The following is a 26094-nucleotide window of genomic DNA, read 5'->3' as shown; positions in this document are numbered from 1 at the left end:
AGGACTCCCAGGTCCTCTCTCTGCAGAGCTGTTCTTCAGCAGTTTGACCCCCAGCCTGTACTGGTGGTTACCTTATGGTATAATTTGACAGTCTTTAAGGTAGAAGTCACAGACAACTAGAAAGAATCATTTACCTCTCAAAACTAGTCACAAAAATTCTTATTCTCCACTCTGTTAGGGTTAGTCATGCTGGAGCTGGACTTTAAACAACTGCAGCTGGTTTGGTGCACTGCAGGGATGTTAAACAGAATAAAATTAACTGAATCAGGGAAGTAACAGTTCAGTAGCTAGGGACTGTAATTTTCTGGTGCAGAAGAAATGGAACAGCCAAGTACATAGAAGAAATATGAATGTTCTCTGGCTTATCCTCTTTAAGCCTTTTTGCTGAGTAGCTGCTTGAAGGAAGTGATATCAGAACAAATAATGAAGGCAGCCAAAGGAGGCCAAGAAATGGTGAGTGTGTGTGTGTTGGTATTGGGATGCATATTTAAAAAAGCCTGCTACTCTGTCATTCTTTCAAATGTGAAATCCCATTGAGGAAAAGAATCTTGCATATTCCAACAGAAAGGAATTAGTTGACTAAAAAGTATGGTTTTGCTCAGTTTCACTGAAATAATATTCTGAATGTTAACGAGGGTTTATCAGCACAGTGTTAATAATCTGGTTTGTGCTCTCTCTCCTTGTCTTCAGTTTTGCTGTATATAATAAAGGACATCTATAGCATAATTTTTGCACGTTCTGCACTACCCTGTTGTATCCATTTCTGGCTTTCACTTTCCCCCGCTTCACTTGCTTGCTCCATCTGCTGCAATGTTAGACCAATTTGAGATCCGTGACATTCACGCTGGGAAAATTTTGGTTTTAAATAGCAGTGTTCATAAAATAAAAATCTGAGTTGTAGCTAAAATACTTCTGCAGTCTTTTGTCTATTTTGCAGGCTAAAAATATGGTTAGATACTTGTTATTTTAAAAAATAATTTCCAGCGTTAATAATGCCTTTGTTTAACCTTGTGATACCTAAAGACTTTGAATGTCTGCTAACTGAGAACTTCTGAAGAGAAAAAAGGAGAGGAAGGAACATGTGTGATCTTCTAGACTTATGCTGGTTAGTGAGCAACGAGGCAATGAACAGCATGTTATTTCACAGCTTTAAACTGCAAGTGATTCAGAAGAAAAGACCAATTTTAATTTTGGAAAAGATTTGATCTCTTATTCTGAGTTTATTTGTAATAAAAGTACAGTAAACCTTTAATTATGAAGAGGAGCATTCATAACTGAAGTAGTCAGCTGTTGATAGTGCTTGGGTAGCATAGACTAAACCAAAATTGAATAACTGGTAACTATGTCTGTTCATTTCCTGCACTCTTTCTGCTGGGTTTTAACTGAACGGTGATTTGCTTAGTGTATTTTGTTAGGGTACATGGGGGAGCATTTAAACTTATTGTAAGTTTAAGTTTTTCAATATAATTAGGGGATCGAGGTGCCTGGATCCACAAAAAATAAGAAGAAATCCAGCATCCAACAAAAGCAAGTTAGTGAGTGAGAAATTGTCTCCAAAATGAAAATACAGTATGTCCTGTTTGCTGTAGTGGTGTTTAGCCCAACCTCTGGTTTTCTGCTTTGGGAGATTCCTAATAAATTTAATGAGAACTTGTCTGGGTAGGAAAAGGAGCTAAAATTGAATTTTGGGAGGAAAAAGAGGGCAGGAAACATGCCTGAACAAAAGTTTTAGTTTAGTTTAGTTTAACAACAACTTGCTTCATTTTATTCAGAAACACTTAAAAAAACCAAACGAGACATTTGAAGTTTATGGATAGCCAGGACACAGAGAGAGATCAAGAATGTATATCTACATGCAGCTGCTGCTGTAGTTTACAGGCTTATACTTGGATTCTGCACTGGGATTGTTTATGTATTCAGTTTCCCCTGTAGTTGGGAATTGTGCCTGGTTTTGGAAAATTTGACACTTACTATATCTATACATACATATTCCTGTCATGTAAAAGATGGGATTCCAAGTTCATATGCTGGAATTAGTATTCATAGCTAATAGTGTCAGAGTAGCTAAATGGGTTAGAGATGTTGTTTTTCCAAGTCACTTGCTGAATATGATAATAAATAAATGGAAAGAGAATAATGTGAAGTGACTTGAAACAAATACCTCTATGACAAAGTGTGACTGGTCAAAGGAGAAGTATTTCTAAGAGAGAGAACCAGAATCTAATTTGAACTTGAAGAACAGTAATGTTGCTATATGTTCAGAAAAAGCATTGGTTGACCTGTGTGAAGGGTTTTCTTGCCCCATTCTTTTGAAGTCCTCTGTACTTGTCACTGCTGGAGACAAGGTTCCGAGTTAGGTGTGGCCTTCAGCATTCATAATTAACTTGCAAATGACAATAAGGAAGATGAGATTTTCTGAATAGACTTGTATCTGTGTGACTGAAGAATATGGTTCAGTGAGTTTACTATGGTACAACTTTAGCAAGGACTAAGTTGCATGGCACCCTGGGCTCAAGGAAATTGGTCTGACCTGAACATACTTTAAAATATGTCATAGAATCATAGAATGGTAGGGTTGGAAGGGACCAACTGCGAGCCTTTGGAGCTAGACAGACCGTGAATGAATTTTTGAGAGGAGAGCAGCCTTGGCTGAACTTGTCAGCTGTGTCTTACCAGTGCAGTGTCTCGCTGCTACTATGAAACCAAGAAAATGACACCTGATAATTAGAATGAAGTTGTTAAAGCAAGTGAAGGTATGCAGCCACGTTAAAACAGTGATAGTATGGCATGCTGTGCCTCATCATATATAGCAAGCTATGTTAGACAGAAAGTTAGTATTAAATCTTAAAGCATGCTTAGGTAACTTCTAAATGTGATAGTTGCAATATTAAGGTTCTTAAGGTTTCTCTTTCCTGTTTCTCTAATTCTCTTTGCAAGACTCTTGAAAAAATTGCCAAAAGTTTATCTTTGTACATTGTCATTTGAAAAAGTATTGTTTGAGTTGAGTCTTTATAATTTTGCCATTAGAATCCCCAAGAATCTCATGAGCCTCTGCTCTGAGTTGGCATAAAGCTGAACTGACTGCTGTCCAAAGACTCTGAAAGCTTATGCCAAATGTTTTCTGCTGATCATAAGAACAACAACTTGACTTTGGTTTTCTGTGGGATCCTGTAGGAGTATACTGATAGTACCAGGTCAGTGAAATGGCCTGTAAAGTCTTGTTTCAATAGACAATCTAGTGCAGCAGGAAGATTCAGTAGGAAGATCAAGAACAATCTTTTGAATTGAGATAAAAATGATTTAACCAGTATGCAATTGGTGGAATTTGAGGCTAGTAAAGCTGTGCTGTAGAATGCACCTGCTTCCATGGGATTTTGTGTTCTTTTAGAAGTTTGGAAAGTATGAACCAACTTCTACAGAGACAGTCGCTGCAAAATTTAGTTCCAGTTTCCTAATGCCTTTGTGTCAGTTATTGCAGCATGGTTGTCACAGCTTTGTCACGGATAGTTTTCCATTATATTTGCTTTCTATATGTATATATCAAAACACTGTGTTGAAAGATGCCCAAGAGAAATTTGTGCCATAAATTTTCCCTAGAAGAACAGAAAACTGCAGATATACGCGATGGAAGGGTGTAGTTTGCCTCCTTTCACCTTGGGTGCTTATAGCTCACCTGCTGGGTAATGGAAGTTTGAAGGTACAAGGTACTCTTTAAGGAGAGTTGAAAGGTTTCATTTATGCTGGTGTTAACAGTTCAAATTGAGATGTGTGATTAACAGCAGTCAATCCAATTCAGAAGTCCTAGCAGGCAGTTAAAGTACCTGCCCTTAAGTCCTTGTGGCCACTGCAATGCCAAACAAGTGATGTCAGCACGTTTTGAACTGCTATTCAATAGATTGCAATCAGCCTTAAGAGCAGAAACAGCTGTTCTTGTCTCCTGTTCCAGCAGAAAAAAACCCTAATCTGTTCTCTCTGAAATATCTCATAAAATGATCAACCACTGCACCCGAACAGTATCATGTCACATTTTTTAGCTCATGTTGTCCAACCACTCACCTCACACTGCCAAGCCCACCACTAAACCATGTCGCTCAGCATCTCATCTACAGGTCTTTTGAATATCTCCAGGGATAGTGACTCCATCACCTCCCTGGGCAGCTCCTTCCACCGGTTAATAACCCTCTGAGTGAAAAAGTTCCACGTAATCTGCAAGGTAAACCTCCCTCTGTGCAACTTGAGCTCGGTTCCTCTTGTCCTAGGGCAGGACTTGCTGTGAGACACAGTGAAAGGAAGTGAAAATAGGGAAGGAAGAAAAAAAAAAGCCCGAGTAGTATTGTTTGGGGGAAGTCAGACAGCTTTGCTCTTTAGCTGCCTTTTTTGTTGTATACATTTTCTTCCTTTACCTCTCCTCCGAGACCGCTGAGCTGAGGAGACTGCAGCTGCAGAGGAAGTGTGCTTCTGCCTGTATTTTCAGCATGCCGATTGTGTGGTGCGATGGGGGTAGCACATGCAGCTCTGTGAGAAATAAAGCAGCTTTTGACAACTTTCGGGTGTTCCTTTTACACACAAAAACAACTGCTAAACTGTTAGGTGGGGTTTTTTTTCCTATAAATTTGAGAGTGGATTCTCTTAATTAAAGCTGCTGCCCCTCGTTTTCCTCTGAGCTGTCTAGCCTGTGCCTCCCTCCCACGGTTCCTCCCCGGGCCGGCCGAGGCAGGGGGGTGGCCGGTGAGAGCCCGCGGCACGTCCCGGCGCTCTCCCCCGCCGCGCGGTCCGGTGTGACCAGCGGCCTGCGGGAGGCCTCCGCCCGCCAGGGGGCGCGCCCGGCCCCTCCGCCACCCCTCCGCGTCCCCGCTCGCTCGCCCCCGCGCCGGCCCGGCCCCGCGCGCCCTCTGCGTGCCGAGCCGTGCCGAGCCGAGCCGCCGCCAGCAAGGTACAGCGGGGAGGGGCGGGGGGGAGGAGTGAGTCTGCCTGTCCGTCGGTCTGTCCGCGGCGGCCGGCCCGCCGGGGGGAGGGCCGTGTCGGTCGGTCGGTCTGTCTGTGAGGGGAGGGCGCTACGCGGTGTGTGGGTCGGGCCCGGGCCCTGCCGAGCGCTGCGCGCCCGCTGCTATGCGCAGCTCAGCGCAGGCTGAGGAGCAGCGCCGGGGGAGGCAGCGGCACAGCCCGGCCCTGGGCCGCGGCACCGCGGCGGGAGCACACGACAGCCTGCCCCAGGCCGCCGAAGGGAGCAGGGCCACAGGGCCGGGCGGAGGGAGGGAACCGGGACTAGGGGCAGGGCGGCGCGGGGGGAGGGCCCGGCCGTCACGGGCACCGCCAAGCGGCAACAGAAGCCGCGTGAGGCCCGAGCACTGTCGGGCCCGAGAGCACAGCCGAAGCGGTTTCGGAGGGAAGACGTTTGGTGGATGAAGAGCGGGTGTGTGGCCCACCGTTATCAGGGGAAGGCAGGGAGACGGAGACGAGAAAGCGGCTGTCCCCGGTGGGACCGTAGTCGGTGGGATGCCACTTAAGAACACACTTTTCAGGAGAAAACAGTGAATAGAAGTGACACTGAAAGACAATACATATTTGTGCCAGAAGAGCTTTATTTTTAAACCTGTCCTCAAAACTGCTTTGGTAAAGGTATTACTATATTTAAAGGAAACTGAGTAGTTGCCTTTTTTTCTACAGGTTTGGGGTTTTTTTATCAGCAGCTGCAAAAGACGTTGTTGTGCTGAAAATATAGGGATGACACCCGAATTGTAAAGAGGATCAGGGAGGAACTAGAGACAAACTGCTGAGTAATATTGAAAAGAAAATCCATCAAATCCGAGTGTAAATATTATAAAATTAGTTCTTTGAAGATCCGTCTTGAGACCAATCTTATTAAATATTTAATAAAGATCTTGATGTAGCAATTAAGATGTCACTGCTTTAATTTGATAATGGTGAAGAGTTGGGAGGCATTTGCAATATAGGAGAAGGTTATAGTACTACAGAGAGAGAATTAGGGGATCCTGAGAACTGTCATATGAAATAAGTACAATAACAATTTAAAGAAAAAGGGTTTGCAGTTGCAAACTTGTAAGCACAGAATTTTAACAATTTACAGAAGAAAATCTTAACAGGTACAAGCTAAGCAATTGTGGAAAAAGTAAATGCTGACCTGTGATGATCCAGAAGGAGTAGTTATATGCCATGAACAAAACTCTGCATTGTACAGTGTTATTCATTGTCAGGTAAAAAGATGAAGTGGAACAGATGCAGGACGATGTGCCTACAACAGGGAAATGAAGGGTCTGTTGAAAGAAGCATTTGGCTCTTTTAGTTTTGCAGAATAAAGGCCACCTTTCAATAGAATGAAAACATTGTTGAACCAGCAAGGTAAACACTGTGAAAGGAATAAATTGAGCTAAAGAGTGATGTTGATACATTAATAATTTAACACAGGTTTAAAGATGAATAATATATGAAAATTTCTAAGTATCAGAGAGCACTGATGTTCAGGAGCAGCTTTCCAAAAGATCAAGGAGGAGCAAAAGCCTAACACATTTTAGGTGGAACCTGACTGATTTTGTTTGTTACATCAGAGGACTAAGCTTAGACTATATCTGTGAGTCTAAGATCTGTAGACTTAAAATCTGTTTTCTTTATTGTTTGTTTGTAAAATAGATTGTTAACAAAAACTTGTTAGATGTGTTTATTAGAAGAAAAACACACTAATGTTTGCAGCTTGAACGTGGGATTGGTGACAATCAGAAACTTACACTGGCTAATTGCTCTCTTTTTGAGTTGAAGAGAAGGTATTGGAGAGTAAGCTGTGGTGAGTCAAAGGCTGAAGTGTGTTCATCTGCGCTCTTCTTACCAGAGGAATGTTATTTTGTCCCCCCTATAGAGGAGACTATAGAAATCAATTCTGATCTTCACTCAATGATAGGTTTCCTCTCAGTGAGTTTTGATGTCCTGCATTTAGAATTGTCTCGGCAAGAGCAAGAGAGATTCAAAGGGGTGTCTGAAGTTGACTGTATTAAACCACCTCATATTCTTGTGCAGTTAATTTCTGAATACATGTGGCCTTGAAGCTCTCATCTGCATCCTGGGACCTAAGATCCCTGGTCATCCAAGGAGTGAACTACTAGTGGCTTCACTACCTGGCTATGCTGGAATTTTGAGGGTTGCATCTGCCTTCTTTTGATCAGTCTGTCAGTTGATTGCCTTCCACATGATCTCAGTTGTCGATGCTCCGCTTCCAGATGGGTCAGTTAATAAGTACATAAAATATTTCAGAGGGTGTTGGTTTATACACAGTATGTTGAATATGCGATCCTGACACATTCAGCTTTCTGTAGAGACCATTCACAGCATGCTGTTGGTGTAGATGACAGGCTGACAGGGCTGTCTTGAGTGTGTGGGCCTGTTCCACCAAATTTCAGTTGTCAGTGTTCACTGAGATTCTGACACCACCTAAGTCAAGAGCACAGATATCGAAATGTTCAGATTTGTTGTGGTTTGCTTTACTATTTAAAGATGATACTTACTAGATATGTGGGAAAAAAAGTTTTCTCTCATGCAGTACCTGACTGAAGCCATATCTATACTCAGAGAACTTATTCTGCCTGTAGTTCATGTATCAGCACCACTTTTCCAAGTGGCATTTCTTTCTTCTACTCTATTGATTACATTTCCCTTGACTGAGTGGGACAGAGCTGCTTAAACACCAGTTTTGTTACTCAGCAAATTTCTCACGTCCAAGCAATCAGCTACATCAGCTGAATTTTATAACATAAATGTAAAGGAATGAATCTTTTAATGTTCATTGGTGGGGTTATATTCTCCAACGTGCTCGAGACCTCTTACAATGTCAGATCAGCGTAAGGGAGGATGACAGAAAAACCAAAAAGTGGTCAAAAATAAATTGCCAAACAAAGGAAAAGGGCAGAAAAGTGGCATATGAGCTTCAGTGTACATGAAGGTAAGATGATGTCTTGAGTAAAATAATCTAAGTCATGTTTATATAGTGCTGAACTCACAGTTCTTGGCCACCACTCAAGAAAAAGCTCTTGGAGTCACCATCGACAGTTTCTCGTAAACCTCAGCTCAGTGTGCTATGGCAGCTAGAGCCAGGACAATGGTGGGTGTCCTCAGGTGGGCTACTGAGGAGACAGCTACATTTTGTTGCTCCACCTTGGTGCGCCCACGTCTGGGGTGGTGTATGTGGTTCTGGTCTCTGCATCTGAGGGAGGCTACATCAGGTTAGCGAGAGGATCAGCTTCCTTATGAGGAAAGACTGAAAGGCCAGGATTACTCACACAGAGAGAAGATGGCTGGGGTGTGATCAAGACTTAGGCAATGAAGACAGTGGATAAGGTCAAAATTATTTGTCCAGTCTTGCAGTACTAGAGTGGGTTTTGCTTCCTGGGGCTGGTGGATGGGTGGTTTTGGATGTGGGGAAAGACTTAGAGGTGGTAATGGGGAGCAGTGCAGGCAGAGCATGTCAAGTTCAGGAAGAGACTAGAAAAACTCATGGACAGAAAGTCAATGGAGTGGCTGCTCAAAGGACTGATCAGGGAGGTTACAGATGTAACAGTAGTGGCTGGTAGGGGGTGTATTTGGGGAATGGGTTGCAGGAAGCAGCTAGGCTCATGTGCTCCCTGAAAAAAGGGTTCTCTGATTTCCACCATTGAAAGCAGTGCTGGGCGAACTGGATCAGTCTGATCCAGGACAGTGGCTTTTGTCAGCTTATGATCAGTCTTTTCAGTGGAAGAACTTTAGTTCTACAAGGTACAGTTGTGGATTCTGAACTGTTAGCCTTTCTGTGAACAGCCTAGGAGAGGCAGTGGGCACGCAGCAAGGTGATGGGGTTTGCTGATGACGTACAGATAAGGTCAACTGTGAGAGGGTGCAGAAAGGCCATGTAAGGCTGAGTAACTGCATAATGAAGTGTAATGGCATGTGATTTCAGTGTAGGTAAGGTACGCAGCATAAAAAGCATCTCAACTTTCCATGTGAAATACTGTTCTCTGAAAAACATTTTGTAGTTACAATGAATGACTCCATGAAAATGTAACCATAATGTTCAGCAGCAGTCAAAAAGGTAAATCAGATAGTAAATATTGCAGGGAAACAAGTGAGAACCAAACTAATGAATCTTGTTGTGTTACCTCAGACACCCTGTATGTTGTCGCTGTTCATTGTCTGGGCACCAGCTTTCATCTTGAATATCAAGTTTTTTACAGATGAGTTACTAGCATTTCCTAAGTTACCTAAAGACCAAAGTTTCCCTTGTACAAGTGATATCTTTTGTTTCTAGGCTCAGCAGGATCCATTGATGCAATTGGTAATCGTCAGTTATGCTGCCTCCCCTTCAGGTTCTGTAGTTACAGTTTCAAATCCATTACACATTTTGTCAACCATCTTCCAGTGCATTTTGGTCAATTCCAGCCTCTATGCGGATGAGGAACTTAAAAAGTAGTCAGCCTGCTTCTCCTCAAACTTGCCAGTTGTCCTTGCAACCTGTAAGCTGTTGATTTACCTCTTTCAGTCCCTTAGCACACAGTGTTGGGCAGACACTAGTACTACAGGTTTGGCTGCTTAGAGAAGTTATTTGAGCCTCAGCATGGTGAAGTTAACTATTCAGGAAAAATAGCATCTCTATATATATTAATTAGAAACACAATCTTAAAAGTTTTACCATTTCTTTGTTGCACAAGTTCTTGTGTGACTTTAGGTGGCCCTGTTTTGGCAGGGGCTAGATGGTCTTTTGAGGTCCCTCCCAACCCTTAAGGTACTGTGATTCTGTAATAACATGATCCAACGTGATACGATGAAGTAAAGTCAGAGAAATTTAGACTACTTGAAAGAAGTAAATATATCAGCTGTTTGGCTTTGATGAACTGCTTTAATGATTTGCTGTGTGAACATGAACATTTTAAGCAGAAGTATCTGTATCAGTCAGTTGTAATAGAAGTCACATATCTGACAGCATTAGTTGTCCTATCATTGGTGTTATTTGTTGATATAAAATAATGAACTCTAATGAACATGCAGACCAATGTGGTATTTTAGAGGTGAAATCAAACATCCAGTTATATATAAATAACTTACAAATTTAGGAGACATCTGCTTTTTTGAAGCGATATGCTTCAATTCACTAGCTATTAACCTGGATTTGATGTTGCATACATCAAGGTTATGTGTGACTAAGAGCATGTAAGCTATTATACACATTGTAAGAAATAAAGGCAATGTAGACTATGTAATAATAAACAGTTTAGTAGCACATCCTTGCTTTGCTTTATTTTTGGAATAAAGCTGGCTAAGCTCTGACTTCTGATTTGTGCTAGACACAGGGTATTGCATTTTAGTGAACTTTTCATCTCAGACTTACCAGCTCTGCAGAGAGGGACCTGGGAGTTCTGGTGGGCAGCAAAATAAGCATGAGCCAGCAATGTGCCCTCATGGCCAAGAAGGCCAATGGCATCCTGGGGTGCATCAAGAGAAGTGCGTCCACCAAGTCAAGGGAGGTTCTGCTCCCCCTCTACTCTGCCCTGGTGAAGCCTCATCTGGAGTCCTGTGTCCAGTTCTGTGCTCCCCAGTTCAGGAATGACAGAGAACTTATGGAGAGAGTCCAGCAGAGGGCTACCAAGATGATGAAGGGACTGGAGCGTCTCTCTTTTGAGGAAAGGCTGCAAGACCTGGGGCTTTTTAGTCTGGAGATGACTGAGAGGGGACTTTATCAACACTTAGAAATACCTAAAGGGCAGGTGTTGAGAGGATGGAGCCAGTGTTTTTTCTACAGCAACAGTGACAGGACAAGGGGTAACAGGCACAGCTGTAACACAGGAAGTTCCACTCGAACATGAGGAGAAACTTCTTTCCTTTGAGGGTGAAGGAGCCCTGGCACAGGCTGCCGAGGGAGGGTGTGGAGTCTCCTTCTCTACAGGTTTTCAAACCCTTCTGGATACATTCCTGTGACCTGATGGAAGTGAACCTGCTTTAGCAAGGTGTGGGACTGGGTGATCTCTAGAGATCCCTTTCAACCCCTACCATTCTGTGATTTTATTTGTCTAGGTAAGGACCAGGCTTTTTGTGTGAGGGTGTGTATGGGGTGTTTTAGTTTGGGGTTTTTTTTGATAAGCCGGCATAAATGCGTGCTTTTTTTAAAGCACATACCTTTGTCTTCAGTACTCCAGCCACACAGCAAAGCCTCCTTTTGCTCATACAGGATCAGAGCTCAGACGCGATTGCCGTTTACACCGGTATCGGTGAGGATAGTCAGAACGCCTTTTTGTCTCGCCTTGTATCGCCCCGCGTTGCGGGCTCCCGCCGCGGCCGTTGCGGGGCGGCCCGCGCGGGGGCAGTGCTGCCCCGGTCCCCAGCGCGGCTGCCGCGGCCTGCGGGGCCCATCGGGCCTGGCGCCCGCACCGCCAGCTGCTGAGGGGCGGATCCTCCCCGTACGCCGGCAGCGAAACGGCGTGCCGCCACCTTTCATGTTCTCTGGACGAACACGAGCTAGCGCGCTGCATGTTGCCAGGAGAAACGAGGAATTGAATAAAGGCTTGTGGAAAGGTTGATAATTATGACCGGTGTGAGGGATCCCGCAGCTCATTAACAGCAGATGTAGTCAAACTGAAATGACGAGCGAAGTGCTGCAGTTGTTTACTGATTTACCTGAGTTAGTTGTGGGGAATTAAAGTAACAGACCATTTGAAGAAGTCTGTAAACTGCCTTTCTTCCTAAATAGTTCTTTAGCAAAGATGGAAGTGAGCAAGGTTCAGAAATACTTCAGTGTATATTTAGTAGATACGCACCAGAACATGTAATGCAACTGAATTGCTAACTAAGCGTAGGAAGGATAAATGTTTGTGATTCTGCTTGTCAATGAAGGTGTTCTAGAAGAACGATCTCTTTGCTGTCGTTCCCTTGCTTTGTGTACATAAATACACAATGTGTGTACTGTATTACCTGGGGACATGTACTATAACCTTGGATTGGTGTTTGAGATCTTGTTTCTTTTTAATCTTACAGTGTGGACATACTGTACAATGATGACAAAGTTCCCTGTTTCTCAATGCCATTGTCTGCTGATCCATAAAAGAGCAACCGTAATTAATCTGATGTCTTCCATAAAGCACTTTGTAGCCAGTACGTGCGAAGCACTATATGCAGCATGTCAGAGTTTCTACTTACACAGTGGCTATGATATCAAAAGAATATACCTGTATGTCTCATGTTTGCACAAGAGAATGGGAATGATTGAAAACAAGTGGCACAAGTTATGTTCTTATCTTAGCACACATCTGTGTCTGGCTGGAGACATGAAAGAAGAGATAGGTCGTATGAACCTGCTGTGATAGTACTGAAAGAAGCAGCTCTTTGCCACAAGGGAGTTTGCAAACATAGATTTTACAAGTAATGCATGTTATATGTTTTGCTGGCATAGGGTGAAGGATGTTACTTTTTCTTGGTTTTGTTTTAGTTTCCATTGCTTTGTAGTGACAGTTTCTCTAGCGGTAGTCTTACTGATGCTTATGTTGGAAATGTCAGAGTGTGTATTAATATTGAGAAACACGAAGAACTGAACAATCTGATGATGTTCTGTTGTCCTGACGTGTTGCTTTAAAATGGGGACAATTACTTCAGCTTTTCTGAATGTTCTTGGAAATACTGTAGTTTTGCAGAATGGGTATGTCCTATGTAGGAGTGACTGAATGATAAATTACAACTTGTCAGGTTCATGAATATTTTTGTAGTGGAGACACTGGTCCCATTAGTGATTGTGTCTCACCATCTGGGTACTCTATTCTTTTTCTGGACCCGTGAGGTAGCTGTTTGAACTTACTGAGAAGGCAGAGACACCAGTATATATTTACTGTAAAATAAAACTCCATGGTCATTGGAAATTTGGGACTAGTTTAAGAAGCAACAGAACTTGCATCTAACTCTATGGTTTGAATTATTCAAGATCACTCCTGGCTCTTGTGGCTGTTTAGTCTGGAGAAGACTGAGAGGGGATCTTATCAGTGCTTAGAAATACCTAAAAGGCAGCTGCCGAGAGGGTGCAGTGAGTCTTTTTTCTTTAGCACCCAGTGACAGGACAAGGGGTAACAGGCACAAGCCGGAACACAGGAAGTACCACTTGAACATGAGGAAAAACTTTCGTGTAAGGATGATGGAGCTCTGGCACAGGCTGCCGAGGAAGGTTGTGGAGTCTCCTTCTCTGGAGGTTTTCAAACCCTCCTGGACATGTTCCTATGTGACCTGATTGAGGTGAACCTGCTTTAGCAGGTGGTTGAACTAGATGATCTCTAGAGGGCCCTTCCAACCCCTGCCACATTGAGATTGTGTGATTCTGCAGATGTGAAAATGTTATACAACAGATAAGCGTGTGACACTGAGTTGCCATTGTATGCAGTACAGTGAGATACAATTGACTTCTGATAAATGAATTATTGTTACAGAATCAATATAAGCATTCTTTTTGAAAACAGATGAGTTCAATTAGATGTTCATATCCTGTATTAGCCTACATGTGTCATCTAAGTGGCTTACAGCAGCATTTCTAAAATGAATAGTAAAAATACACTGTACTCAGGCTATATCCATGTAGTATAAATTTAGGGGAAATTTATGCTTATATTGTGCCTTTCTAGTGGAAATCCTTCTTGCTTGGGAGGATGTCATTAATTTTTTTTTTTCACAAAACTAATTTTCTGTCAAAATGTCAAGAAATAACTTACAAAACTTTACAAATAACAGCATTTTTTTAAACAAAAGTATAATTTAACAGATACATTTCCAGTAGATAATGGCATGTTTTTAGAAGCAGTCATTTACTGAATCAAATTTGATTTGTTGATCTCCAGTAGTAGTAATTCATAGGGATATTCAGAATGCTTGTTTGGCAATACTTTTGTGTCTTGTTACTAATGCAAGTCCATTTGTCCTAATTTGTGCCTGTGACTGTTGTGCTTAATGGTAGGTACACCAGCTTTTAGGCACGTTTGGCTTTCAGAAGGGATTTAAAGGGAATGGCTAATGCTTTGGAATTTTGTTTCTGAATCCAGTGTATTAGGTATTCGTCACAGCAATAGCTTTTTTTGATACATACTGTGGATGGAGATGTAACCATAGTTTGTTGACCCAAAAATATCTAGTTGTGAACTATTGCAATTTTTTTCCCTGAGTTTTGTTAGACAGGAAGTTTTGCTAAATTGGGTTAAATTTGAGGCAAGAATGTATCATTTGGGAACGGGCATGTAGAAGGTGGTCTATCATTCAGCTTTCAATGCAGCTTAAAGCTGGCATAGGATAGGTAGCCATATGTAACATACAGTTATGTTTGTAGAAGAAATTCTTTTAAATCACAAAGATAAATCAAACCAGATGGTCTAGTTTGTGTGGGTTTTTTTTCTTTTTTGCTAATGCATTTGCTTAGTCCACAATATTCAAGCATCAGGAGGAAGGGTTTGGATTTCTTTTGTCTTTCCTGCTGTGAAATAATAAGGTTTCACTTGAGTCTTCTACACTTCAGGAATCCATTCTAAAAGTTTATATTGATAAATAATTCTGAATCAAAATTACTTCCAGTTACACTTTCTCATAACTGCTAATCTTTGCGCTTCCTTTCTGAAGAAGATAAGATGGTGATGGGTTTTTTTTTCTGGTATTATTAGCTAATGTTTCATCAGAATTTTGTGTGAAATGATGGGGAATTCTGTAAGGCTTTACCAGACATGCACATCTGGTATGAAAATAAAAGCATACTGTTTCTCCAATATCATGCGTCTCTTTCAGTATAATATTCTATTGTTGATTTATGTTAGGCATTGCTTTATTAAACAGGTTTAAACTCTCAAATATTATTTTACAAGTGATCCACAATCTTTTTTGTCAAGTACAAATAGGAGTTTGTGCTGTTGATATACCATTACTATGACTGATAATTGGAGATTTAAAAATTATTTATGATTTAACTTTAGGGAAGATTTAGTGCACAACGTAAAGGTCACAATCCCCATAATACAGAAACTAAGCTCACTGTTTTTCTCAGCAAAGATTGGACTAGCGGGATTGAAGAGGAAGTTACATTTCATTTATGATTTGAGTGAGAAATGGGCAAGAAAATGAAAATTCCTGTCACCAACTGGTGTCAGCTAGGAATCCCAGCTTTGCAATGTCTGGGATTTTTTTTACATATACATTGGAAATACCAGTAAGTACATGGTCCTTTCTGTTTGTGTAGGGTTGTAAGAAAGCTGTTGGTGCTCTACTTGAGACCAGGCTTGTATGAAATGTTTTACGGTACAGCAGTGAACTGGTCTTTTGCTGTGAAGATAATTGTGGGAAAGGGTGCTTGAGCCAGTGATACACCATCACGTGCTTAAAAACATACTTGCAGCCAAGAGGAATGTACTCTGCTTAAAATCATTGCTTATACAGATACCAGGACATAGTAGTTATTCCTATCTCTTTCTCTTCTGTATCAAAGAAAGAAAGAAAGAAAAGTTGTGCATTCCTGCACTGCACTGGGAAACTAGACTGTGTTGACACATGCAGCAGAATTTGTCCAGATAGGAAATTTAAATATGATTTATTAACCTCAACAACCCCAAATACTGCAGCTGTTAATCAGACCATCAGGGTGTAAACATTTTGAAATTACTTCTGTAGGTACTTTGATCTTGGTTTTGATCTCAAATATGTCTATAAAATACAGATATTATAAACTCTAAAAAAAAATAGCAAGTTTTAAATCAGAGTCTTTGGCCCCTGGCCATGTTTCCATTCCCCTGGCTGAATGAGTGCACTGGTGTGGAAGGATACCTTATATAGATAAGAAAATGTAAATCTGTGTGTAGCACTCTTAACAAGAGGTTCAGATAGTTAATCAGAACACTGCTACATCGTGAGCCTGAAATACAAACCCTTCGCAAGTGAAATCAAGTGTGTCAAGTAAAGTTGCAGTTCAGTTTACATTTAGAGCTTTTCTAGTAAAATCACTTTTCCTTTCTATCACTTGAACTGTGTAATGTATGTGTTGAGATTTCACCTAGGGATTTTTACTAGTTTATAGTATTTCCCCCAATTTTTTTGCTTTTTCTCTGAGGCAATGCAAAGCTTTGCTGTCTCCTAGAGGTTTTAATTTCTTCTTACCATTGCCTTGTGCACATTGTACCATTCTCTTACGTAATCATTCTCTTTTTGCCTTGTTTTCAAGTTTTTGTGTCCTATAAACACACAGTGTCATCCTACACTTGTTATTTGAGTCACCCTTAAAATATTTTTCTGCAAACTTAAATCATAGTTCACAAAATATTCTATATTAAGAAACAATGTTTATCTTCCTCCTTTAGGTCCTGATACAGGAAAGGACTTTATCCTTTATTTAATATTAAGCCAGAGAAACTACATTTGTGCTTCTTCATATTGGGATCCAAGTTGAACTCAGAGTAGCTCCATACTTCATTTTGCCCTTGTCCTCCTTGTAACCACTTCCAGTTTTCACTTTCAGGTGGGTAATTCACATAATATACTGATTTTTCCATGGTCCATATTGCTGTTCTTGTTTGTTCAGTAGTTTGTGTATCAGGGGCACTGTAAAAACAATATTCTGCCAAGAATATGAAAAAATGTATTTCTTGTGGAATAAAGGAATTAGTATTTATAGTAATAAAGCGTTTTCAGCAGCTGACTGTGCTTGGTGCCTCAAAGTTCAAATCCAGGTGGTAGAAATCCCGCTGGAGTAATGTTGCTTATAGCTGGTAAGAATTGCAGTTAGCGTCGCTGTGTCTGATAACTGAATTGTTTATGAAAGGTCATTCTTCTCCCTTTCAGTTCTGATCTACAGTGTTTTGCCCTTTAATATCCATACTAGTACATGTGATCTCTTAGTAGTGAAAGCTAATCACTTGCCTAGCATTTGTGGCATTGATCTTATCAGTTTTCTGTAATAACAAAGCTTTGTTGCTGTTTCCAGAGGCATGAGTAAGACTAAGAAGAGCTCTTTCTGCATTAGCAGAAGGGTAAGGCAGCACAGGATGTCAATATGTAGGAAGATTTCAGAGTTGGTTTATAAACGAATTTACATTCTTGTTTGGGAACCTGAGCAGCTTACTAATACTTGCATTATGTTTATTTCTTCCCACTTTTACTTGCAGGTTAGTTACCTACTCCAGAGAGAATCAGAACAATGTCCTACGTTTTTGTAAACGACTCTTCTCAGACAAATGTGCCACTGCTGCAGGCTTGCATTGATGGAGATTTTAACTATTCCAAACGACTGCTGGAGAGTGGTTTCGACCCAAACATTCGTGACAGCCGAGGCCGAACTGGCCTTCACCTTGCTGCAGCCAGAGGAAATGTAGACATCTGTCAACTCTTGCATAAATTTGGTGCTGATCTACTAGCCACTGATTACCAAGGTAACACAGCCCTTCACCTGTGTGGGCATGTGGATACCATCCAGTTCCTAGTGTCTAATGGACTTAAAATTGATATTTGGTAAGTCACTTTTGTTTTTTAACAACATATATTTTGTGATGCATTAGTCTTCTGTCAGCAGAGCCTTGCATATAAATCTGCTCTTTCTGAAGTGCTGTATTTGATTCAATTCAATTTTTTAAGATATCACTCAATAAAAACAAAAAATAAGAAGACAGCAAAACATTAAGAGGCCAGTTCTACTAGTCTGTGCAATAAGCAAAGCAAATAAAAAGAGCAGCTGCTGGTGTGGGCTGCTGTATCCAATTCTGCCTCACTGATGACTTTGCTATCCTGGTTTGGCCAGACAGCGAGGTGTGGGTGGTTGGCACAAAAGAAAGAAATCACATTGACTACTTTAAAAGAATTTTCTCCTCCACAGTGCTATTGTATCAATTGTTGTACTGTATAAGACAAAGAAAATACAGTATATGTGTGTGTCAGTTCATTCCCATACTCCTTTGGTAACAATGCTTCCTTTCAGTGTTTTCCCCCTCCCTCAAAGTCTGTGACTCAGTACTTCTTTTAAATATTGTATATTCTTTCCTTCTGGCTTCCAGCAGCTGTCAGATGCCAGTGGTCAGATGTAAGCTCTCAAGCTGCAAAATAACTCACTGTTTCATTGCAGTAACTGAATTATTTTATTTATGGAACTTTCTACATATGTGTGCAAAAACCAGTAGTAACTTCAAAACCTTTGTCCCTTTTTCACCTGCCTCTCATTAGTGTTTTCAGCTCAGCAAAACTAGCTATTGGCAGACTAGATTCTTTATGGGTTGTGGATTGGATTTTTTTTTTTCTTGTTTCAAACAACTCTGGTGAAAATCCCTAGTCTGAAGGCAGCTCCAGTCCTATTCAGTGTTATTTTAATAGTAGCAGAGGGACCATCTGTGTTTTATTTCATTTTTGCCTGATGTCCTAATACCCATGTGGAAAAGGAACTATGAGGAACCAAATTGCATGATTCCTTCTTGAAATTAAGCTTAATCTTGAACAATACCATGAATCTCCTGTTTATTTTTTTGCTGTAACACCCAGAGTACTAAGAGTTTTGATTTTATTTAGAGGAAAAAGAGTTGTGCGATTTCAAACCTAAATATACTGAGTTTCTTATGTAGCCAGTTATAACTTGGATATGTAGGGCTTTCTTACCGTCTGATAGAACAGAAAATATTTCTAAGAACTTAGTACATTGAAATATATTATGCTGATGTTAAAAAATTTGTATGTTAAAAGTTTCTTTTCTTCTTATGTCTTTTTGTGGGGTTATTTTAGTAATCACCAAGGTGCAACGCCACTTGTTCTTGCAAAACGAAGGGGTGTGAATAAAGATGTGATAAGACTGCTGGAGTCTTTAGAGGAGCAAGAGGTGAAAGGATTTAACAGAGGAGCTCACTCAAAGCTGGAAACAATGCAGACTGCTGAAAGTGAAAGGTATTTACAAAACAAAAGTAATTACTGGGAGCATGGCTTTTAGAATTTTGTGATTGACTTGATTGTTTGTTCCTCAAAAGAGATGATATCAAATTTGGCCTGGTACTGTCAGACCAAATCAAAATAAAATTTTAAGCTTTGGAAAAAAATCTCTCAACAGACTAAATGTAAGGAAAAAAGAACTTTTTTTTTAATTGAGATTTTCATTTTATATTGAAAATTTTAAAAAACAATGACTCATTTTCCATTGCAGACTCCCCAAAATAAAGATTCTGTCACTTGTCACAAAGCCAAGGGGAAAATGGGGTGAAAGAAAAATGCCAGTATCACAGACTAACCTGACATCCTTTTTATAAGATGGATTATCTATGCAAAGAAGGGATAGCAGGCTTTTCATCTATCTCAACTCAAAGGATTTTATATGGTGCCATGTATGAAATTGCTATCGATAGCAGTCCTGGAAAAGGTGCAGAGTAAAATAAGAATTTCACAGTGGCTAGAGAGATAGATAAAGAAGTGACGGGTTTGGGAAAATTGCTGACTTTTCAGGGAAAGCACTGGGTTAGAGAGAAGTTACTAATGAATTCCTAAAGGTCTGGTTCTGGGACTGTGCTTACAATTTTCATAAATGACCCTGGCATAGAAAGTCACAGTAGCTTGTTAGTGATACTGAGAAATGAGACACAGGCTACCCAGAGGAAAATGAGGATTGCATAGACAAAAACCTGAGATGACAAGGGAGAGGGAATTAGTAGGAATAAATTGTGATCTAGTAGCACAAAATGCAGCTTCACTTACCTGCGGCTCTGTGCCGTAAAATGGAAGTTCCTCAGTGGAAAAGGAGGGTAAAGGAGAAAAGGATTGATGTACTAGTCAGTTCCAGGAGTTGATGCTGCCCTGAAAAAGGCAGTATTAAGTCCTACAACACACAAGATGTTTCCACTGCATAACGAAAACTGTCAGGCTGTTGTAAAAAGCAACAGTAACTTCTCCTGTGTAGTATGTTTTATAGTGCCCTTTAGCCCCAGCCAAAAAGTTTCATTTACCCTTTAAGAACCATGGAGAAGCATTTACTTCATCACTCAAGGGAGTGAAGCAGCTCCTTGCAAAAGTAGACGACTAGAGCTTGTTCTAGCCTGGCAGAGTGAAGGCTGGAGAGGTGTGTGGCTGCTGACAAGAAATACTGGTTTTGAACAACGTGAAATAACTGTTTAGGACAAAAGATGGTGATAGCATAAGAGCCAAAGGGCACAGGTAAACCACAAGTACTTTTTTTGATTGAAAATTGGGAGTGTCTTTTTTACAAGGACCTTCTAAAACAGTCTGCTTGTAGGATTTAGATGAAGCAAGAAGCTTTGCAAGTTTCAAAGGAGGCTATTTCTCTTGCAGAAATCCTTGAATTGCCAGTAAACATGACAGAACATAGGACTGAGATTAATAATGCAAGACATCTTTCAAGTATGGTTTTGATTTGGGTTTGCTTTTGGTTTTTAATTTATATTGGAAACAGGATATCAGTGTTGTTCAGAATGACCTGCTCTGATACTGAATTTACTCAAATCCCTAATTTTAGATGTTGTCTAATAATGATGATGAACTTTGACTACTGGAACATTATGTCACTAAAGGCAGAGTTCTGTCACATAATTGCTGTTCACTTTCTGACAGAATGTACATGAAAATGAAACTCTCTAGATAGAGTTGTTGAGCAAACAGCAAAGGCAAAACCAAGAAAATTACAGAAATGATGCCAAATACTTCCAGCAAGCAAGTTGGAAGTTTTCATGTACAGCAGGTGACCCCACTCATCAGAGAGACTGTTCTCAGCCCCAGAATAGAAAATTTAATATTCTCAAAATTACCTGGGTATAAATGAAAAGAATTTGTGCATGTTACCTTTCTGACCTGACTGAATTTCACTGAAAGTTGCTTGTCACCCAGAAACGCATTTATGCTGGTTTTGTTTAAACATATGGACCAACAGCTCAGCCTCATTTAAATTCCGATTTTTTTATTTGATAATGTCCCTTTAATGAACATAGCTTCCTTTCTATTATTTGACCTTCATAAATGTTGTATTGTTTGCTTTGGCAAGGAAGTCGTCAATTCTCCTTGGGGAGAGGCACAGAGACATAAACAGTGTGCTACCCAGCTTGTTTGTGAATGTGTTTAAGATGTCTGAAGTACATTATTTTAAGAATAACAAATAACAGATGCCTACAGCAGCAAAAGCAAGTTAGCTGTGTGCTGTTTGCTTTGTAAATAAATAATATCTTTCTAAGAGTTGGCTTTTCAGACCTCCTCAGTTTCATTCCTCACTCTTTAGTATTATTTTCACATTTTAGAGACACTTGGATGAATGTCTTCTGTCCTCTCACCCCCACCCCCCGCCCCGACTCTTACATTATGTATGAACCCATGCAGAAATAATGGGTGCTCTTTCTAAAAACAGTCTCTGACCTAAGTTTTGTGCTCCTTAATACATACAGCTGCTGCTGCTGTGGAAGCAGAGGCCAACGCTGGGTTCCCGAGTTACATTTCATTTCTCTTGCTTTGCACTTCTCCCAGTGAGGAGCAGCACTGTGTGCTGTCAGGAGGCAGAGCTCGCTCCGTCTGCCTTTTGGCACGGGCAGCCTGTCCGTGTACACAGCCCAGCATGACCTGTGACTGTGCCCACAAGTGCATGCAAGTGTCATCTTCCACGTTGCGTTGGAAACGGAAGGGAACATCTGTCTGGCCTGTGTGGCACAAACCCTTCTGTGGGATGCAGTGCTGCGTTGCCATTTCTTAAGCGGCTGTATTTCGTAATAAGAAGAAATATCTTGAATAACATGGATTTTAACTGGGTTGTATTATAAAATAGCAAAAGCATTTTCTATATTCCCTTTTCTAAATAATGAGCAAGCATGTAATCTTGTCACTTAAATTGCATTGCATCTTTATTTAACCTCTCTGTGCTTATGTATTAACTAGTTAGTACTTAATGAGTGAGTAGTTCTGCTCTACACCAGTGGCTGACTTTTATTAAACCCTTTGTTTTGCTTGGGAAATCATAATAAGCAAGGAAGATGACCAAATCCTGCAGCTATGGGCAGGCAAAAATAGATTTACAGCAAGGTAAATATTTAAAAAACAAAAAAGACAAGCTGTTTAATAGGCAATTTCTAAAAGCTTTTGCATGAGACGCTGCAATACATTAGTAAGCTGTGAGATTTTAGGCTAAATATTCTTCAATGGCTGTGCTTCCTAAGAAGGAGTACCACATGAATAGTGTGAAGTTTTTCCATGGTTTAATTTTAGCAGAGAGATTCAGAAATGAGACCTTTTTCTGATAACAAGCACTTCTCCATTTATTATTGTCACCAAAGACAATAGCATTTCTACAATTAGTTTTGACCTGGAAATTGCTTTTCCCTGCAATGTTTTATTATTCCTCTAAGAGATAACTAGGAATATGGTAACTGAAAGCAATTAGAAGGGAGGATTTAAAATAAGAAAGTCTTTGCTTAGCTTCTGCTATTGGCATCACTGTGTTCATAGTTGATTTCACCATTTCCTTTCTGTGCCCATCAGAGCCTGATCCTGTAAACACCTCTAATGTAAGTTCGCTCAAATGAGAAGTATTAGGATTGTGCAGAAGGCTGAAATTTTACATAAGTGAAATCAAGTGATGAGAAAGTTTTTTTTCTATTCTTGGTGAGGTTTTTCATGCAGCAATAGAGAAGAATTCCTGTTGCAAACCAATTGAGAACCCAGCAAAATTGGGAGAATGCTACAGGAAACCATACAGGTTTTTCTAAAGGAGATTAATTGTCAAGATGACAGCCTCATTCTCCTAATATTTCTCCTTTAAAAGTGAGAGTTCAGTTCCTAATTTACAGTTTGACAATTTAAGGGAGCCTGATGGATCGGTAGTGGAATGTTAAAACATCAAAGCAGTTGCTGAACACCATATGGCAGAAAACACAGCAATGCCAAGTTGTCTTGAAGATCAGAAAGTTTCTGAACCACTTGTTATCCAAATTTATTGTTTTCTGTGATACTTTAATGCTAGAGAAGAGGCCTCTAAGAAAGACACACAGGAGAGTAGTAAAGATCACTACAGACTTCAGAGTCTAAATTATATTGGTTAAAGTTTCCATTTTACTCATCACAGTTTATTTTTAAAAGATATTTTGTTGTTTTATTAGTGAGAACTGTGCTCCTTGGTGTTTTAACTTATACATCATTAAATTTTACTAAGCCATATTTAGTAGGAATTACAGGGCCTGATTTTTGAAGGTCCTAAGTGACCTGCAGTTGTACAGATCCAAATATCGTTCTCTTTACAGACATTAATAAAACATCCTTTGAACTAACTTCAGTTTAGATCTGCTTTGTTTTGAATTAGCAGGGGCAATGCTATAAATCTGCAGGTAGGTTTAGTTTTTAATTTAGAATGTTTCAGTTGCTCTTAGTAGGATTACTGTCATACTTGTATACATGTATTCTTTTGCTCTGATGTATTTTTAACTTTAATCCTTCGTAGTGCAATGGAAAGCCATTCCCTCCTTAATCCAAACCTACAGCAAGGTGAAGGAGTTCTTTCCAGTTTCCGCACGACGTGGCAAGAGTTTGTGGAAGACCTGGGCTTCTGGAGGGTGCTGCTCCTCATCATTGTCATTGCTCTTCTGTCGCTTGGAATAGCATACTATGTTAGTGGGGTGCTTCCTTTTGTAGAAAACCAGCCTGAACTGGTGCACTGAAGCAAATGCTAAGAAGCACACCATGCTTTTCACTGTTCTAATCTTATTTTGAGCTTCTTGGAATTATTCTCTTGGTGCAGGCAGTGGCAGCTGTATATACTGTTTGCCTTTTTTACTTACTGTTAACCCCTTTGAAGGAGGGATTGATTCATTTCAAGTAAAACACTAAATTCTAAAACATTCCTAAGCTACCTCTGACTTATCTTGACTTGCAGGCAAGATATGAAGATAATCCTCTCCATTGATAAAAGGCTATGATTAGGAAAGGCCTTCCGGAATAGTTATTAAATTCCTGGGCATGGCAAATGCATCCTAGTGCAGAACCAATTTTGATTTATTTTCCCTATGAAGAGGGGCAAATCTGTTGTTGGATATTTTTGTGTATTTTGCTCCAGTAGAAAGAAAAATATTCTCTTAAAAGTCCTCCTCAAGAAATCAAACAATAAAATAATGCATTCTGATACGATAGTAATAAGCTGCAACTTTCTAATTCTTTTAATGCCTCCACATAGTCTCGTATCTGCTCATTTATAAAGAGAATGAAAAATAGTTCAAGTTTTATTGTGTCTTTAATGTACAGATTGCTCCTTTATTTATTAGGTTAACATAGTGTTTCTTCCCCAGAGGAATTTATTGCATTTAATACCTGCCTGAAATAAATTTTGTAGAACAAAGCTATTTGTTGTGCTTTGAAAGTAAAGTTGTTTCAGCCTTAGGCTGAAACTTTTGCTTTTTGTTGAAATGTTACTAAGCAAACCTTTCTTTGTGAGAGTGGTTAAAAAGTGATTTAGGTGTTCTACTCTGTATATAATAATTCTGTTAGGCCATTGTCTTTGTGAAATATGTCGCAAAGAATAACTGTTTGTTCCTCCCACAAGGAACAGACCTAACCATGTAATTGTATTGTTTCCATGTTTGTGGAGAGGACTCAATTGAGTAGAATTCCTTTCTAGAATTGATTTCCATTTTGGTTGTTTTCAGACAGCACTTCCAGACCTATGAGTTATTTTCTGAGTGTGCAGAACAAAGATATTAAAAATGTTAATACTTAGGAACATTTAAATTAAATGAAATCTTGACCCCTTCTGTACTCAGCTGTGGAATCCTTTGTTTGTGAATAACCTAAGGATATAAACCAGTTAGATACTCTTTTATGAAGGCTGGAATGGTAGTACATAGTAAGTTGGAAGTTTTCAAAGAAAACATTATCTCCTCCATGGCATCCAACTCTTCTTTGTCTTGAAAATCCCAAACAAAATGAATTCTGCAAACCTAGTGATTATTTTTTTTTTACTTAGCCACTCCTCAATTGTTGCTAAATAACATTAAGCTTTGTAAAATCATAAATTACCGTAAGTATTGATAGAAGTACCCTCCCTCTCTCTGTCCTGCTGCCATGTGTCTATTTTTTTTCTTGTTCATATGTTTTAGTGAAGAGGGTATAGTTGTCTTTCTTTGATTTTTCTTTTTTTTGTTTGTGCCTCTTAAGAAGACCAAGCCAAACAAAAAAACCTAGAGCACCCTCCTGAATATTTCAGTTGTTGTACATCTGTTCATGAACAGAGAAATACAAACTTATAGTATGCCCAAGTTATAATCACTTCTCTAAATGAATACGTTTCTTTTAATAATACTCTGTATCTTGAATAATCACGTTATCTTTCAGTATTGTATTACCTGCATAATCTGTAACTGTGTTTTCAGTATGGGTGGATGCCACAAATAAATACATGTAGTAAATATGTTTTGGTTTATTATTACATTCATGCAGCAGTAATGATGATGCTACCCCATTTTACTCCATTTGTTTGTTGTGCATTGACAGTGAGCATTTCAGAAGTGAGGAGGTTCCCTCCCTGAGAAATGGCAACCATGCTGTTGGTATAAATGAGGGTTTAGAGCATGGTTTCTTTAGATTTGCCTGTTTTATTTTCAGTATTATTACTGAATCAAAATTGCTGAGTCTGTCTCTGTTATCAGATTTCAAGTATTGAACATGTGATCTAGAGGCTCCATGAAATTAAAGATTACCTGTGAGGGAGATACAAAATAGAGAAAACAAAGCTTGAGCCTTAAGCAGCAGTTTTACTCTGCAGTACTTTGTGCTGTGTGCATAAGCAGTTTTGGAACAGCACATTGAAAAGATTTGAAAAATTTTGTGTGTGTTCCAAATGAATGCCTATCACTTTTTAAGACCAAAGAAATCCAAAGCATTGTTTGAACTTCACTGTATAACAACTGCTACTCTTTGAAATAAGGACTCCATAGAATCGTAGCTGGAAGTGACCTTTAGAGATCATCTAGTCCAACTCCTCTGCTAAAGCAGATTCACCTCAATCAGGTCACAGGAACATGTCTAGGAGGGTTTGAAAACCTTCAGAGAAGAAGACTCCACACCCTCCCTGGACAGCCTGTGCCAAGGCTCCCTCACCCTCCCAGTAAATGTTTTTCCTTATGT

General features: G+C 40.0%; 1 protein-coding gene across 2 annotated transcripts; it reads left to right on the top strand.

Annotated features, from left to right (window-relative positions):
• Positions 1–436: 436 nt before the first annotated feature.
• Positions 437–25378, top strand: ANKRD46 (ankyrin repeat domain 46). Of its 2 annotated transcripts, none has more exons than XM_061995862.1 (5): positions 437–453; positions 16332–16489; positions 17136–17478; positions 18733–18891; positions 23420–25378. In XM_061995862.1, the coding sequence occupies exons 3-5, from the start codon at positions 17168–17170 to the stop codon at positions 23634–23636; spliced, it is 687 nt and encodes a 228-aa protein (XP_061851846.1). In that variant the 5' UTR covers positions 437–453; positions 16332–16489; positions 17136–17167; the 3' UTR covers positions 23637–25378. The 2 variants fall into 2 exon arrangements, with proteins under 2 accessions (XP_061851846.1, XP_061851845.1); XM_061995861.1 differs by lacking the exon at positions 437–453 and adding an exon at positions 4852–4933.
• The last annotated feature ends 716 nt before the right edge of the window (positions 25379–26094 follow it).

The sequence above is a fragment of the Colius striatus genome, chromosome 4 (genome assembly GCF_028858725.1).
Source record: "Colius striatus isolate bColStr4 chromosome 4, bColStr4.1.hap1, whole genome shotgun sequence".
Classification (NCBI taxonomy): Eukaryota; Metazoa; Chordata; class Aves; order Coliiformes; family Coliidae; genus Colius; species Colius striatus.
This window is presented reverse-complemented; position numbering and strand designations above follow the sequence as displayed.